Source organism: Myotis brandtii, unplaced genomic scaffold (assembly GCF_000412655.1).
Source record: "Myotis brandtii unplaced genomic scaffold, ASM41265v1 scaffold550, whole genome shotgun sequence".
NCBI classification, from domain to species: Eukaryota; Metazoa; Chordata; class Mammalia; order Chiroptera; family Vespertilionidae; genus Myotis; species Myotis brandtii.
In genome coordinates, this window is record NW_005370043.1 from 3,671,533 (window position 1) to 3,689,692 (window position 18,160).

Below are 18,160 nucleotides of genomic sequence, written 5' to 3' on the forward strand. Positions count from 1 at the left end.
AGGGGATGGCGGGGGTGGCGGGCGGGGGAGCGGGGAGAGGGAGGGAGGACAGATGCTGAGACTGCGTGAGGCGAGGAGGCTGGGCCCGGGGCGGCGGAGCGGAGCCCGAAGCGCTTCGGTTCTCCAGCCGCGGGTCCCTCGGAACATCCGGTCCGGTGCCTGTCAAGTCCCTCCTGCTCCCTGTTGGGCCCTCCCGGCAGCCGACCTTTGACCCCAACACGGGGCTGACCCTGACCCCTCAGGCAGCCTCCCCTCCGCAGATTGTTCCCGCTCCTGGGTGGCCTTCAGCCCAGCCTGGCCTTGGGGTGAGGGCTTGGGCAAGACCCTCTAGAAGGATTAGGGGCGGGCCGACCTGACCCTAGTCTTCAGGTGTCCCGGAAGGGCCCCATCCTGTCGCTCTTTTAGTCACTGACCGACGGTCTCGAGCCCACCCTTCGCACAGAATCAATGGAGCCACCGTGCTTTCTCCTGGTTACTTGGTGCGAGGCTGGGAAAGGAACCTGTTCCCAGACAAGTGTGGGGAATAAACTAGTTCCCGGAGGAAGGAGAGCTATCAGAGGCCGTGGAGTGCTGCCTCTGCAGAGTGGGGAAGTAGAATTTGGGCCGGGCCGAATAAATGTTTTTTGATCATAAGACCCTCCCCAGTTACTCCTCTACAGAAAAAGTTTTGAGCTGAGCGAGAGCTGTTTCTTTGCTATCCTGAGCTCTCAGTGACGTGTAAACCAGGGCAGATGTGGTTTATGTACCTGCCCTTAACTTAGCACAAGTTCGTTGGAATTGTTTGGGTGTGCCTTCAGTTGGATTTGTGTGCACAGTGCGTCCTATGTAAAGTCTTTTTAGATGACTAGTCTAGGGACAGGTGGATCCTTCTTGTTAGGGTTGTAAAGGGGGAATTACCATTTTTTTAGTGAATAGGGGAGCCTTTAAGGCAGCGGTTCTCAACCTGTGGGTCGCGACCCCTTTGGCGGTCGAACGACCCTTTCACAGGGGTCGCCTAAGACCATCCTGCATATCAGATATTTACATGACGATTCATAACAGTAGCAACATTACAGTTATGAAGTAGCAACGAAAATAATTTTATGGTTGGGTCACAACATGAGGAACTGTATTTAAAGGGCCAGAAGGTTGAGAACCACTGCAAGGTGTTTTCTCTGGAAGTTTAGCATTAATTCATTCACCTGTTCAACATTTGTATAATTTAAAAGAAAAACCTTGAAAACTCAAAAGAAATTGTTATAAAACTTGAAATTTCACATAGAATCAAATTCAAGAATTCATTTGGGGAATATTTGGGGAAAATAGCCAAATAGATTGATTCAGGATATATGAAGGTGAACTGTTTATTCAATATGCATTTTATTGAGCATTTGCTATGTAACTGGGACTGGGGTTAGAAATATGAGTATTGCCCTGGCCCGGTAGAGCACATACAAGAATAAGCGAATGAATGCATAAATAAGTGGAACAGCAAATTGATGTTTCTCTCTGTCTCTCTCCCTCTTTCTCTCTAAAATCAATCAAAAAAAAAAAAGAAAAGAAATAGGAGTGTCTTTCCTAAAGGACATCAGAAAGACTTATTCATATGAAAATTGTGCTGTGTGTTACATGTCATTATAAAGGAATTTATACAGTGTGAAGGGACTACTGCCATTGCCTGGGAGAGTCAGGGAAACCTTCACAAGGGGGAGATAGGTTAGTTGGGTGATGAAGAATGAGTAGGAGTTTGCACAAGTAAGGAAAGGCATTCCAGTTGGAGAGAATAGTATGTACATAGAAATGGTGCAAATGTGAGAAAAAAAATAACATGATGTTTAAATGTCAGAAATTTGTCCCAATCAGGATATGTGGTGGGGAAGTTGTCAGGAGGTGCTTTTTATGTTACGGAATGACAGAAGTGCAGACTAAAGTAATGAGAAATGAGGCAGTGAGACCAGTTAGAGTTGGTGCAGTTAAGTGAGAGTCTGAATAAAGTGTGGCAGTGCGCATGAAGAATGGATTTTAGAAGTAATTTGGAGATAGATGCAATAGGATTTAATGACTGGAGAGAGTGGGCTAAGGTTTCTAATTTGAGAGATTGGCTGAATGGGAATTCCACTGGCCAGGATATGCACTGGGAAAAGTAGAACATATTTTTAAAGAGTTGGGGTGGCTATGGAAAGAGGTACAGAGGAGATAGTGTGGTGTGCTGAGGTCAAGTTCCTTGTGGGTGGGATGTGTACCAGTATATGGAGATATTAGTAGGCAGCTGGAAGTGAGTTTAATACATTGGCAATGGTAAGTGAGGGCATATCTGAAAAAAATCCTGGGGAAAATCTTTATTTTGTTTGTTTATAAAGAAGTATCAGAATATGTACTTCTTCCATTGAATAGTGAGCTTCTCAAGGCAGGGACCATAACAGTAATTTTAGGTCCCCTTTTTGTCTTATACTATGCCTGTGTTATTATCAGGTTAGTTATTAAGTTAGCAGGAAATCAATTTACTTTGTAAGGTTACCTTTTTGGGCTTTCTTAAAGAAGATTCTGGGAGTCTGTCTTATAATTTTCATTTTATACTTAGATGGTATTCATGAGGCTTGTATGGTTCAGTAGGAAAGGAAATGAAGAACATATGAGTGACGTTGTGCTGCTTGAGGAAGTTCAGGGTTTGAGCAGGAGATAGACAGTGTTAATTTACAAGAGGCTCCTGCTCATTGAAAAGAGAATCGTACAATGAATTTTCATTCTGGGAGATGTCAGAGGAATGTGATTTTCAATCAGTGTTTTCTGAAATCTTGTCAATTTGGAGTTGGTTCCTTTTTCTGAAGGTGCAAGTGCATCTTTCTTGTGTAAAATAATTTGAAAGGGAACCTGAGATCGTCATGTTTACTTAAACCTCTTCATCTGTATTATCAGTTTGTGAAGATAGGCAGATTTGGTCAATTCTGATGAGATTGGATTGAATTCTGTGAAGCTCTTTCACCTTTAGTAGGTACAGAAAGCTGTTGTTACCTAGAGTGGAGATTGGGAATTTTTTTTTTTAATATATTTTATTGATTTTTTACAGAGAGGAAGGGAGAGAGATAGAGAGTTAGAAACATCGATGAGAGAGAAACATCGATCAGCTGCCTCCTGCACACTCCCTACTGGGGATGTGCCCACAACCTAGGTACATGCCCTTGACCGGAATCAAACCTGGGACCTTTCAGTCCGCAGGCTGACGCTCTATCCACTGAGCCAAACCGGTTTCGGCAATTGGGAAATTCTTGATTTTGCCACTTGCTGCTTAGTCTTGGGAAAATCCCTGAATTACTTCCACTTTCAAGTATAGGCACAACACTCACTCTGAGGTGAGCATTGCCCAGAGCACACACAGGATATGGATGCTGCCCATAGTGGCTCGTGTGCTTACTGAATCAGGCTGATTCTGTCCTAGTATCTAGAACAGCCGTGGGCAAACTGCCGGATCCGGCCCGTTTGAAATGAATAAAACTAAAAAAAAAAAAAGACCGTACCCTTTTAAGTAATGATGTTTACTTTGAATTTATATTAGTTCACACAAACACTCCATCCATGCTTTTGTTCCGGCCCTCCGGTCCGGTTTAAGAACCCATTGTGGCCCTCGAGTCAAAAAGTTTGCCCACCCCTGGCCTAGAAAGTAGGGAAGATGCTTGTCAGACAAGGTCCCGAGTTGACTGGTTTTTCTTGGATAAAGTGAGAATGCTGGCCGAAACCGGTTTGGCTCAGTGGATAGAGCATTGGCCTGCGGACTGAAAGGTCCCAGGTTCGATTCCGGTCAAGGGCATGTACTTGGGTTGCGGGCACATCCCCAGTAGGGAGATGTGCAGGAAGGCAGCTGATCAATGTTTCTCTCTCACCGATGTTTCTAACTCTCTCTATCTCTCTCTCTTCCTCTCTGTAAAAAATCAATAAAATATAAAAAAAAAAATAAAGTGAGAATGCTGATATTATGGATATCAGTATGGAGTCTCCATAGAACTTTAAGTGAATCTGGATTTTGAATATTCTACTAGTCAAAACCCGAGTTTTTGCATTAACAGGTATTCTGATAGGGAGAAGGGCGACCAGAGAGAAATATTTAGTGGCTTTACCTACTTACTAGCTGTGTTACTTTGGGCAAAGTAGAATCTTCATTGTAAAAGTATGATAATACTACCTATTTCATCTGGTTATTGTAAGGATTAAATATAGTATATTTAAAGCACTTAGAACATTGCCAAGTATGTGGTGAGTACTCAGTCATGTTATTTATTATATAATACCCTGAGTGGGAGGCGGTGCTTTGAAAGATTTGGAGGAATAAGTGATGAATTCTATCCCCAGGAATTAAAACAAGAAATGTAAAGCAAGGGGATGGTGGCCTGCCCTGGAGCTCTCCATGAAAGGAGGGAATCAGCGAGGTGGCTTCAAGAATGTAGGCCTTACACCATTTGGAAGCTATAAAAGACTTAGAGTGACTAGCACTAAAAATTCATTAAAATGGAAAGGAGTTGTATGCTTATTTTAGAGCCAATCAGTGGGTGGAATTGGAGGAACATGTTTTGTTGTTGTTGTTGTTTTTTAAAAAATATATTTTATTGATTTTTTACAGAGAGGAAGGGAGAGGGATAGAGAGTTAGAAACATCGATGAGAGAGAAACATCGATCAGCTGCCTTCTGCTCACCCCCTACTGGGGATGTGCCCGCAACCAAGGTATATGCCCTTGACCCTTCAGTCTGCAGGCTGACGCTCTATCCAATGAGCCAAACCGGCCAGGGCTGGAGGAACATGTTTTTCTTACATCGATATTTCTCTCTGTCTCTCCCTCTCTCTTCCACTCTCTCTGAAAACCACTGGAAAAATATCCTCGGGTGAGGATTAAAAAAAAAAAAAAAGAAGCTATGGCAAGGAACCATGAGGAATAGTAGCAACACAGTACAGTGCCCATGCCTATGTCTGGAAAGTGAAGTAAATACAGATTCAGACAAGGTTAAATTTAGAAGGCCAGTCTGGACCATGTGGGCCAGCAAGTGAGATAAATTCTTGGGGCTTCCAGAAATGAAGAAGCGACTGGCCTGAGTGGCTCAGTTGATTGAGTGTCATCCCATACACCAAAAGGTTGCTGGTTTGACTTCTGATCAGGACACATACCTGGGTTTTGGGTTTGATCCCCAATCAGAGCGTGTAGAAGGCAACTGATCAATGTTTCTCACATTTGTGTTTCTCTCTCCTCTCCCCTTCCTTCCCTCCTTCCCTTTCTCTAAGCTTGTCCTAGGCCCTAGGGTGAGGATTTAAAAAAAGAAGACAAAGAAATGAAGAGGCATATTAGGAACTAGTTTGAAAAATGAAGGTTGAGATTTGGAGGAATACCCTGCATTCTCTTAAAGGCTTACACTGCTAGTATTACCTCCAGGGAGTGTGGTGTATCTTGCAGAAAATTTAGGGAACAGATAACTTGTGCCTAAAGATTCAAAACAAAACAAAACAAAACACCCTTGCATCTAGAGCAGTGATTCTCAACCTTGGCTGCACATTAGAATCACCTGGGAATCTTTTTAAAATCCTGATTTCTGGGCCTCATCCTCCGGAAATTCTGTTTCTTTGTTACTAATGTTGTGGTCCCACCCTATAACAAAGAAACAGAATTTCCGGAGGATGAGGCCCAGAAATCAGGATTTTAAAAAGATTCCCAGGTGATTCTAATGTGCAGCCAAGGTTGAGAACCACTGATCTAGAGGAACTAGGGAACTTTTAGGAGAGTTGGGGCTGGAGACTATTTCTGGCTTTATAAACATATTGCCTCCTCTTGTGTTTTGGGTGAATGGCTCATGTTTAGACAATGGTAGTATTTTTTAAAAATATGTTTGTATTGATTTTAGAGAGAGGGAGAGAGAGAAAAACATCAATGATGAGAATCATCGATCTGCTGCCTCCCACACACCCCCTACTGTGGATCAACTTTGCAATCTGGGCATGTGCCCTGACCAGGAAATGGACCGTGACCTCCTGGTTCATAGGTCCATGCTCAACCACTGAACCATGCTGGCTAGACTCTTTTTCTTTTTTTAAGTTTTATTTAAACTGATTTTTAGAGAGGAAGGGAGAGGGAGAGAGAGAGAAACATCAATGTGAGAGTGAGACATCGATTGGCTGCCCCCTGCATGTTCCCATACTGGCCTGTAACCCAGGCATGTGCCCTGACTGGGAATGGTACCAGCAACCTTTTGGTGCACAGGACGGTACCCAACCAACTGAGACACACAGGCCAGGATCATACTTTAGTTTTCTTATTGTAAAGTTCCTTGATCATAAGTTTGTTGTGAGGATACAGTGAATTAATGTATATAACGTGTTTAGAACAATGCTTGATACATAGTAAGTGCTAAATAAGTGTTAACTCTTTGGTTATTTTATTTTTTATTTTAGAGGAAGAGGGAGAGGGAGGGAGAGAGAGAGAGAGAGAGAGAGAGAGAGAGAGAGAAAGAGAGAAACATCGATGTGAGAAAGAAACATCTATGGGTTGCCTCCCACTCTTGCCCCGACTGGAGACCGAACTGCAACCTAGGTATGTGTCCTGACTGGGAATCATACCTGTGACCTTTTTTTTTTTTTTTTTTTTAAATATATTTTATTGGTTTTTTACAGAGAGGAAGGGAGAGGAATAGAGAGTTAGAAACATCGATGAGAGAGAAACATTGATCAGCTGCCTCCTGCACACCCCCTACTGGGGGTGTGCCCGAAACCAAGGTACATGCTCTTGACTGGAATCGAACCTGGGACCCTTCAGTCCACAGGCCAACACTCTATCCACTGAGCCAAACCGGTCAGGGCATACCTGTGACCTTTTGGTGTACAGGGCGATGCCCCAACCTGAGCCACCTGGCCAGGGCCCAAGACTTTTGATAGATTAACTGTGGCAGCTCTCTTGAAATCAGAGTGAATTTCTATAAATTTTTTTTTTAAAAATTCGTTTTAAAAATATGTTTTATTGATTTCAGAGAGAGGAAGGGAGTGGGAAAGAGGGATAGAAATATTAGTGATGAGAGAATCTTTAATCAGCTGCCTCTTCCACGACTCCTGCTGGGGATCAAGCCTGCAAACCGGGCACGCACCCTGACTGGGAATCGAATCATGACCTCCTGGTTCATGGGTCAACTCAACCACTGAACCATGCCGGCCAGGCTTAAAATTATTTTTGATACTAGAGTTGGCAAATATTGTGGTAATGATAATAAAATAAATGAATAACTGGCTAAGTGTAACTAACATTCCTTGCATATTAGACATTGGAATAGTTGGCTTTAGGTTTTAAAATCTTGATATTTGGCTTTTTCATCCTGTAGGGATGTGAAGTGATATGCATTTAAGAAATATGTGGCTAGCCCTAGCCGGTTTGGCTCAGTGGAGAGTGCCTGTGGACTGAAGGTCCCGGGTTCCATTCCGGTCAAGGGCACATGCCCAGGTTGCAGGCTCAATCCCCAGTAGGGGGCGTGCAAGAGGCAGTCAATCGGGGGTTCTCTCTCATCATTGATGTTTCTATCTCTCCCTCTCCCTTCCTCTCTGAACTCAATAAAAATATATATAAAAAATGTGGTTCAGTGGATAGAGTATTGGCCCGAGGACTGAAGGGACCCTGGTTTGATTCTGGTCAAGGGCATATACCTCTGTTGCAGGCAACCAATCAATCACACATTGATGTTTCTCTGTCTCTCCCCCACCCTTCCACTCTCTTTAAAAAAAAAGAGTCAATGGAAAAATATTCCCAGATGAGGATTAACAACAACAATAACAACAAAAAAGAAGTTTGTGGCTGGATTGCTTAAATATATAGTTCTTAAGAAGTTGTATGGTCTGGCCAGCATGGTTCAGTGGTTGAGCATCAACCTATGAACCAGGAGGTCACAGTTCAATTCCCAGTCAGGGCACATGCCTGGGTTGTGGGCTCAATCCCCAGTGGGACGTGCAGGAGGCAGCTGATCAATAATTCTCTCTCATCATTGATGTTTCTATCTCCCCCTCTTCCTTCCTCTCTGAAATCAATTAAAAAAACATATATATATATATGACTTGGATCTTTCAGAGAAAAGTTGTACTACAGGTCATAGGATCAGCAGTCCCTGAGGTTTAGGAATAAAAGACTTCATTTATTTACTCTTGAGTTGGGGGGACTTGAAGTCATTCCTGTTTGGTGGTAAATGAAATTACTATTGAAAAGTTGCCTGATTCTCTTTTATATTTTGCCTAGTATGTCTTATTTCTGAGAAACTGTACTAAGCCTAAGATGACATTTCTGTGGGATTACTATGGCTTTGCTGTATTTGCTTCTTCACCACAAGGATTTAAAAGCTAGGATCAACAAAGGCCATAGTCATAGGATGCTTCTTTCCCTTCCTTGTGGTCCCATAGCATTAAACAAATTTTTTTGGTGCTTTTACTCTATTTATTTCTCTATTTATTGCCTTGTGCTATGCTTTATTACGTGTCTGTCTCTGCCAGTAGTGAGCTCCCAGAGCATCAGGTATGAAGTTTGCTTTTTGTAACCCTGTAATGCCTAAAATAGTGCTTTATAATATGTAGGCATTCCTTATGTGTTTATGGTATTTAAGTGATGTTGAGAGAATCATTAGATGATATGTCTAGTCCAATCCCTTTGCTTTACTTGTAAGGAAACTGAGGAGTAAAGACTTACTTACTACTCTATCATCTAGTTCAGTGATGGCGAACCTTTTGAGCTCGGCGTGTCAGCATTTTGAAAAACCCTAACTTAACTCAGGTGCCGTGTCACATATAGAAATTTTTTGATATTTGCAACCATAGTAAAACAAACTTATATTTTTGATATTTATTTTATATATTTAAATGTCATTTAACAAAGAAAAATCAACCAAAAAAATGAGTTCGCGTGTCACCTCTGACACACGTGTCATAGGTTCGCCATCACTGAGATTCTAGTTGGTGTTCTAGGTTCGGTTCTGTTGGTTCGTTGTTCCATTCTGCCTTCATGCTCCTCAGCTGGCGCTGATTCTCTCTACAACAGGAGAGGGTTGTGAAAGAGGAAAAAATGCACTGAGAGGATGTAAATAGATAACACTCACATTACTGATGTGCTGCAATTTACTGCTCTACCAGTCAAATATTTTACTTTCAAATTTAGTAGCACAGGCTTAATTTCTGAGATACCCCCTCCCCTAAAAACCTTCTGTAAGAGTTCTACATTTCTCCCAGTCTACCACCCTAGACATACCCTTTGCTGTGTTTCATGGATAGAAGTGCTGGAGGAGGAGGTTTATGTTATCAGTTTCTAGTCACATTTTCGACAGCTTGGGTGGTAAATTCCAGTTGCTTGTGATGATGACAGAGAGTAATGAGTTGAAGCCCTTGGTTGAATTTCCCCCCTGCTCCAAATTGAAGGAGAGTGATGAAAAGAATTTAATTTCTTAGGAAATTTGGTACTTTGGATTGGAATTGTTTTTCCCTCTTCCACTATTCCCGTTTGCTTATTAGAAAGTATTGATTCTGAAATAGAGAAAGTGAGTTTATTAGATTTGGGGTAGACATTGATTAGCTGGAACCCAATTATAAATCCTCAGAGGGGGATGTTTGTAAACATGTGCTTTTCACATCCAGGAACTCGTGGTTCCCACTATTCCTGCTAATCAACTGGTTGAAGCTGAGTACATGAAAGATCTATACCCACTAAGTTTAGAATTGCATTGCTTTTGATTTATTTTAATAGGATCCTCTTGATTTCCAATTTGTTTTATCCCCTATAAGGACATCTTCCTCTTGACAACCTATTTAAGAGACACAGGAATGTTTTGAAAACAGAGGCTGTATTTCATGTTTTAAGGCAAAGCCATGATCAATATAGCATAAATTGCCCACAAGAATCTTTTCTTTGTTATTTTCCCCTTCAGTTTTCTCTGCACCATAATGGAATTTGAGGGCTTAGTGAGGCCTCAATAAAGATAGGTCTTACTAACATTTTAGGTCAGATCTAGTACTTTTCAGCCACCTCTCCCCCACCTTCCCCATTTCAGACTCAGTCAGTGATGAGCATACCATGAGCCATGGGGCTATAGAAAAAGTATAGATGTATTCCCTTTGCTAAAGATGCCTTATATCTAGTTGGGGAAATTTTCTGTGCTTTATGCTTTTTGTGTTCAAAGGTGAATCTCCTTTTTAGCTGTATTAGAGAAAAACAATGTCTGAGATAAAATCTTTTATGCTATTTGATGCATCTGTTTCTTAAACAAACTTTTTATTTTGATTTGAAAGATACTGGATATTTCTTAAAAGTCATTGAACAAAATTAATTTTGTTCTGCTTTGGGTTAGTCTGGAAGTAAAAATCAGGCTCCTCACTACCCCCCTATACTTGCCATTGGTTGAGATTAAGTTTCACAACTAGAGCCTAGTGTTTAAGAGAGAGACAGGAATTTGGGCCCTTCAGGTAGGAAGAATCTGGGAAGTGAGGGAATATGTGTAAATTCACAGTGAAGACCTGTTGGATTTTAAGTTCTCACTTAAAAAATTGAGAATTCCTAGCCCTAGCTGGGTGGTTCAGTTGGAGTGTCGTTCGGTAACCAGAAGGTTGCGGGTTCGATTCCGTGTGAGAGCATATACCTAGGTTACAGGATTGATCCCTGGTCAGGGCACGTAAGGGAGGCAGCCAATTGATGTTTCTCTCTCACGTCGATGTGTCTCTTTCTCCCTTTCTCTCTCCTTCTCCCTCCTCTCCTCCTTCCTCTCTCTAAAATCAATAAACATATCCTCGGGTGAGAATTAAAAAATAAAATAAAAAAATGAGAATTCCTTGAAGCAAGATGGGGAAATTTGGGCATGAGTCATGGAATTGCTTTTATACAGAATTGAAAAATACATTGAGGTTTGATCTGTAATAGTGTATATATGCACATACATACATGTATAATTACATTTAAAAGGAGTATATTGTTATATTCAGTTATTTTGAAATTAAGTTTAATTTTTGGCCTTTAACTGATATTTTCTACCTCGGGTCTCTTTCCAGAGGAATTTCTGAAGACAGTCAAGTGCATTGTGATTTATGAGGTAGTGAAGGCCAAGTGCTTTGCAGTGACGAGAACCTACTTACTCTGGGGAAAATCAATGGAGCACATCAGTCTGCAGCACACTTCCTGTCTTAATGGTCCTAAGCTCGATCAATACTTGGAATTTAACTTCACCATCAGTCTGGGGCAGTGTGTACTTTGCAGCCTTCCTTCCATCAACCTCAAATATATGGCCAGATCTATTACAGATGGAGCTAGTTACACTTTCCTGCTTGGTTTTGGTCTGCTTTAAGCCTTGTCTACTGACATGTCTTAAGGATGTAAAATGTGTTGTGCTGTAGGCCAAGTAATGATTTAAATCTTGAAATTACCTGGTCAGGAGAGGGAGTGTTGGACAGATGTGCAAGACCTATAGCATGGTTGTTTATCATTTCTTCTTCCTAAAAAAATTTCCCATTAAGAGGTGTTTCAATAGAGTCTCCAGAATCTTGGAGAGCAATTCTAGCACTGACTCTGGTTTTCTTTTCACAGATTCTCTAACCATGGCACAGGTAGAGAAAAGAGGGGGTTTGCTCCGGAAATCTTCAGCCTCCAAAAAACCACTGAAGGAAAAAGTGGTGCTGATGTATGATGAGATCTTCATGGTAAGGCCTGAAGCCCTGATATTCTGCATGGCTTGATTCCTTAGTTTCTTGTTCTAAAATGAATGACAACCTTCCCTCTGCCTGCTACCTTCCAGTTCTTCAGAGGGTGAAAGAGAGAGCAAGGGTGAAAGTGAGCTCTCTCATAGTAGAAATTATGATCATGTATTAATTAATATAGATTGTTGTCATAAGCTGGGTAAAACAATTGAAAGGAGGAAGGCAGTCTGGGGAAGCTTCTTTTTTGAATATCTTTAAGATTTGTCTTCCTTATGAGCTGACTTAAGGACCTTTCTATCCTAAATGTCTCTTGAAGTTCCTTTTGACCCTACAGTTCTATGTTTCAGATGTTTAAAAAAAGATGCTCTATTATATTCCATCTAAAGTTGTTAGGTGACAGAACAGTCGTTTAGTTAGACTATCTTATTCTCTATATGCGTTAACTGAAGAATATTAGCAGTTGGATTTCTTTGGGTCTTCATAACTGCTGAGTGATCATGGTCCATGCTTGTGTTGTAAAATATACCCTGTCAGGGAAGGTTAGAATAATTAGATGCTTTGTAGGGGTACTTGCCTTCTGAAGTCCTGGTCATAAGTAGTAGTGCATATAAAATAGAATAATACCTATAAAAAGAGTTATTGTACATTGAGTTTCTCCTATGCTCCTGGCATTACTCTAAATGTATCACTAAATACATTAGCTTTAATTCTGACAAGAATGGTACAAGAGGGCTATGTTTTTTACATGTGCCATGTAAAAGATTATGCTATAGATGAGAAAATTGGGGATCATAGCTAGAAGGTGATTTGAACTCTAGTGTCTGACTCCAGAGCCCTTACTTGTTCAACTTTGCCACATGGCCCAGGATTAATAATCCAATCAAGTAAAACATTTAACTTTTGGCAAAGCCTTGGAGACAGAGTTTGACATGCAGAAAATTAACACAAAATTGCCCAAGTCAGTACAGGGCAATGAAAATGAGCAGGTACTAGGATCTTGTTAGGGCTTTTTCTATATTAAGTAAGCTTGGTATACATTTGACTCCTGCTTGTGTGAGTTTTGAGGATGAGAAGTGCCAGCTCCATTAGTTCCCTGAGTATCATATATAGACAACAAAATGACATTACAAAAGTGTGAGGGTCAAAGTGGGATCTCTCCTTGGGAGCAGGACTTGAGAGAAAGAGACTAAATGAGAACCTGATGAGAAGGCCAGAAATCATCCTCAATTAAAAATCCAGAAGAGATTCCTAGTATAATATTTTCTTATTAGAGCAGGAGTTCTCAAATAATGAAGACATTAGTTCTTTTTAAAATTTATTTATTTATTTTTTTGTGTGAATAGACTTTAATTAAGAAGAGGAATCTGTGATAGGGCAACAAAATCAAGATCTAAACATTTTTCCTCCCATTAGGTAATGTTAGAACCTTGATGTTCCAGAATCCATCTCCTTTATGGTCCATGTTAGAATTCATTAGTATTAAGACATTAGTTCTTGGTAGTAATTTTAAAAGTTCAACTTAAGGAAAGGTGATAGCAGGCCTACTGCTTTTTGTCATTAGCTTTCCTGTAAAGTGGCAGTAAGGGTTATCTTTTTTCTTATTTTACTCATTAACTGGAAGCCTCTGACTGTCTAGAACAGTGATCGCCAACCGGTGGTCTGCGGACCACTGGTGGTCCATGAGGTCTGAAAGGTTGGCGACCGCTCGTTTAAGGAAACCTTTGGAGCAGTGGTCACCAATCGGTGGTCCCCGCGAGGTCCTAAAGGTTGGTGGCCGCTGGTCTAGAATTTCTGTTTGAAAATTATTGCTGAGAAATTTGGATCTTAGCACTATAATTTTTGCTAAGCTTTTGGACCAATTTAACTAAGGAAAGAGCATGTTAAAAACTCTGTACAAAGGACTAAATACATATGTGAGGGCAAATAGAAGCAATCAACACAGGATGTTGTAAAAACCATGACAGCATTACTGAGATGATTTGGGTTCAGGCTCCTGCTCTTTTATAAGTCACTTAACTTTGTTGACCCTCTTTCCTAAAAGGAAGTAATGGTTATATCTATCATACTTGGTTCACTGGGTCATTATATTTCATACTAGAGGCCTGATGCACGAATTCGGGCACAGGTGGGGTCCCTCGGGTGGCCTGCGGGGTGGCCTGGTGTCACCCCCTCACCTGCTTCACCATCCTACCTGTGGAGCGATTGATTGGGGCCCCCCTCCTGCCCCCCCACCCGGCTCTCAGTGCCTGGGAGCCGGGCGGAGGCTACACCCCCTGCTGCCATCTGTGGGGTGATTGGTGGGGCGATTGGGGCCCCGCTCCCACCTGCCTTGGCCTGGCGCCGCCTGCTCACCTGCTGCACCATCCCACCACAGTCCCACTCTCATCGGGGCCCATTGGGGCTGGCAACGCCTCCACTGCTGCCTGCTGCCAGTGCCACATCTTCGACGCCTGCCATGTTCCGCCTGCCCCCTGGTGGTCAGCGCATGTCATAGGGAGTGGTTGAACTCCCAGTAGAGGGGACAATTTACATGTTAGGCTTCTATTATATAGGACTAGAGGCCCGATGCACAAAATTTGTGCAAGGGGCTCGGCCCTCATAGCGGTCGTACGCCAATTACCATGTTTCTCTTTTATTAGTGTAGACTAGAGGCCCGATGCACAAAATTTGTGCAAGGGGCTCGGCCCTCATAGCCACAGCGGCTTGCCTCAGCCCTTGCAGCCATGGCGGCTTGCCTTGGCCCTCGCAGCCCCAGCTGCGTCCAAAAGGTCGTCAGGAAGGACATCCAGGAGGATGTCCGGAAGGTTGTTCGGCTGTCCGGTCTAATTAGCATATTACGCTTTTATTATTATAAATATGTGAATGGGCTTTGAAAACTGAGCTTGATACAAATGCAGTGGGGACATATAATTTGATTAACTTATTTGGATGATTAAGTGCACTTCCTTTTTAAAAAAATGTTTTTATTGATTTCAGAGAGGAAGGGAGAGGAAGGGAGAGAGAGAGGAACAACAGTGATGAGAGGGAATCATTGATCAGCTGCCTCCTGCACACTCCCTACTGGAGATTGAGCCCGCAACCTGGGAATGTGCCCTGACTGGGAATTGAACTGTGGCCACCTGGTTCATAGGTTGATGCTCAACCACTGAGCCAAACCGGCTAGGGCTAGGTGCACTTCTTGTTAGAAGAGAAAGATTTGAGGGAGATTCTTTGAGCCATTATTTAACTTTTGGTTCAGAGAATAAATATATATGCAAAGTGCTTTTCATTTGCAGGGGGGAGGGGGGGATCCCAAAACTGTTGTTCCCCATTACAATAATTTATACTGATCAAGTAAAAAATTAATTTTGAAAGGGTAATTTTCAAAGTTAATTTTGTAAGGTAATGTTGATTATGGGTAGTGACTCTTTCAAATATATTCTTAGTGATTTGATGTTTAGCTGCAGATATTGAACCTGCTTATCTTGATTTCAGACAGAGGACCCCAGTAAGTGCAGTCCTCGATTTTGGGAGGAGCTCTTCCTCATGAAGGTAAGACTTGGTGGCATCTGTGGATTTTCCTGGTAACTGAGATTGCCTTCTCATGTGTTCTAGGCATTGTACTAAAAGTGAACTCAGGTTCTTATCGTTTCCTTGGTAGGTGAATTTAGATTACCTAGAAGGCAAACTGGAATCTCTTGATGGTGAGGAGTTAATGAAGATCAAGGACAACATTAATTGCCTATTTCAACACTGCATCCAGGCTCTAGGAGAGGAACATCCAATTCGAGTTGTCAATGCATTGCAGGTACAAGGCTGGGAGACTGGGAAGTCTTGTTTGATAGGAAAAAGGAATTGTAGCACATCTGTTGAGACCTGAGGAACTTAGAATTGCCCTTACGTGTGAGATTTTCTTTTTTCTTTACTTCTTTAAGTAATGAAACATCTATATCATGTTTGTTCAGTCATCTTCCTGGTTAAACAAATTGATGCATATAGTAGTAATCTTTTGTCTATTTGTATAATTTGATCTAGTGTCAAGGCAGATTGTTTGACAGAATTCTTATTATTACTTGAGGAAAGGAAGAAATAGAGAGGAAACTGAGGCAAGTTTACTTAGTCTATAGCAAAAATCAGAGGAGATGTTTTTGTTATAATCCTCACCTGAGGATATTTTTTCCATTGATTTTCATTCCCTTTTTTTAAAATACGTTTTTATTGATTTCAGAGAGGGAGGGAGGAGAGAGAGATAGAAACATTGATGTGAGAGAGACACATCTATTGGTTGCCTCCCACATGTGGGACTGGGGAACGAACCTTCAATCCAGGTATGTGCCCTTGACCGGGAATTGAACCCGAGACCCTTCAGTGCACGGTTGATGCTCTAACCACTTAGAAACACGGCCAGAGCAGAGGAGATTCTTAATACATTATTTTCTCACTAGGTCAGGAGTTCATAATCTGAGGTTTCAGAGGGTCCTTGACTCCCTGAAGTTATATGTAGTATTTTATAGGCGTATGTATAATCTTTCTGGAGAGAGGGCTTTCTTTCATCAGATTCTCAAAAGGGTCTGTAACTCTGAAAACATTAAGAATCATTGTTCTTAATGCTAAGTGGAATGATCAAGAGGAAGATTCATTGAATAATTATTTCTTAGATGACTGTTATGTGCTAACCATTGGACTCGTGGGGATACATTTTAGACTTCCAGAAGGCAAAGACTTTGATAGTTTCATTCAAAACGTTGTTCCTAATGTGTAGAACAGTGCCTGGCAAATAGCACTCTATAAGTAAATTTTTACTGAATGAATGATGGGCAGTTTCTAAAGTTTATTAACTAGTACCTCCAAGGGTAGCCAATCTAGGGCTGAGTATTAGGTTAGTGATTGATAGATTTAGAGCAATGATAGACAGACAGCATAAAGGATTTTATTGGAAGTTTTGGTTGATTTGGTTTTAAGTTTCTGACTTACTAGTTAGATCACTTTGTGAGCCCCAGTTTTCTCATCTGTAGAATGTAGAAATTACTTCTTGAGCTGATGCTCCAGAAAGAAGGACTATGTTTATCCTGTAGCTTTGTTAACCTTTGGCACAATAAATTCCACGGTTGTAAGGGCTCATTGAAAGTTGAAAAGTGTACTTTCCGTAATTGCATGGCGGCATGAATTGTAAACTGTTTTTAGTTTGGTGGAAATAAATTGACATTAAACCACTTGGTGACCAGTTAAAATATAGTACATTATTGTAATAGCTGATACTTAATGAACTTTAACAACATTCAAGATACTATTATTGGAGCTTTAACAAAGTTGTAGGGACTATTCTAAGTGCCTTATGGTATTAATTCACATAGTTCTCACAACATTCCTATGAGATGGATGCTATTGTTATTTCCATTTTATAGATGAGAAAAGAGGCATTGAAAAGTTAACTAATTTAGACTCACACAGCTAATAAGTAGTGGAATGTAAATAATTTAAGATTTGAAGCAATTGGTTATTATCATATAGGGACTTAAATAACTTCTAGTTATTAAAAATAATTATTAAAAATGATAAACTATAATGTAAATACTAAAATTAATTTTAATAAAGGAAACTTTCATCAATCCCATGATACAAACTCAAAAACTTTTTTTATTTTTGCGTATCACCTTCCAGTCTTTGTCTCCACTGCAATTTTAAAAAAGAGGATGGCTGTAAAGCAACAGAAAAAGAGGATAAAAATAGTTTTAGTTGCTGTTCCTCTTTTGATTTCTGGATTTTGCACATATGAAGACTCAGACTGAGTTTTGGGACTCAAGAATTAGAGCACTTGAATGTCAGTGCCAGGAGGAGGTTCTGAGGTTGCAATGTGAGGCTACAGTTCCAGTGCCCTTCGTTTTGAGACTTCCTCTCCAGAATTCTTTCTCTCATCTCTGCAGACCTTGTGTGCACTCATTCGAGGAGTACATCAAAAGAATAAGTCGACCTCTGGGTTTGACATTATCAACATGCTGATGGGCTTTGACAAGGCGGAGCTGTGCATGAAGGTGAGGCATAAGCTGCAGCTGTGCCTGTATATGGCTACTTCTGACAGCTGTTCATGGGTACCATTTGCAGACAGATGTACTAGAACAGCGGTTGCCAACCGGCGGTCCGCAGACCACTGGTGGTCCGTGAGGTCCAAAAGGTTGGCGACCGCTGTACTAGAAGATTTGGACTCAAATAGATATAGATGACTGAATTTGGCCTTGAATTTGGATGTTTTTATTTTACAGATTTGGTTTATCTGAATAAAGGAAAATTTGAAATTCAGATTTGAATTGAGGCATTCTTTCTTTGCAGGATAATAACCGAGCAGCTTTTTTATGATTTATATCATCTGATCATACAGTTTTAAAAACATGTATGTACTTAAATAAAATGTCACTAAATATACAAGGGTAACTTTAGTTCTAAACTTTAAGCTTCCTTTTTTATTTTATTTTATTAAATATATTTTTATTAATTTCAGAGAGGAAGGGAGAGGGAGAGAGAGAGATAGAA

At 41.0% G+C, this 18,160-nt stretch overlaps 1 protein-coding gene across 3 annotated transcripts in view; it reads left to right on the forward strand.

Annotated features, from left to right (window-relative positions):
• The first annotated feature begins 23 nt into the window (after positions 1–23).
• The window catches only part of LOC102245761 (chromosome unknown open reading frame, human C10orf76), a 148,574-nt gene continuing 130,437 nt past the window's right edge, over positions 24–18,160 (forward strand). The window contains exons 1-5 of one of the 3 annotated variants that reach the window (XM_005878274.2): positions 24–305; positions 11,544–11,656; positions 15,128–15,184; positions 15,294–15,440; positions 17,557–17,664. In XM_005878274.2, coding sequence (XP_005878336.1) covers positions 11,555–11,656; positions 15,128–15,184; positions 15,294–15,440; positions 17,557–17,664 — 414 coding nt within the window. In that variant the 5' untranslated portion in view covers positions 24–305; positions 11,544–11,554. Of the gene's footprint in view, positions 306–11,049; positions 11,150–11,543; positions 11,657–15,127; positions 15,185–15,293; positions 15,441–17,556; positions 17,665–18,160 lie in introns of those variants that run through there. The other 2 variants (XM_014549421.1, XM_014549422.1) reach the window with 2 other exon arrangements.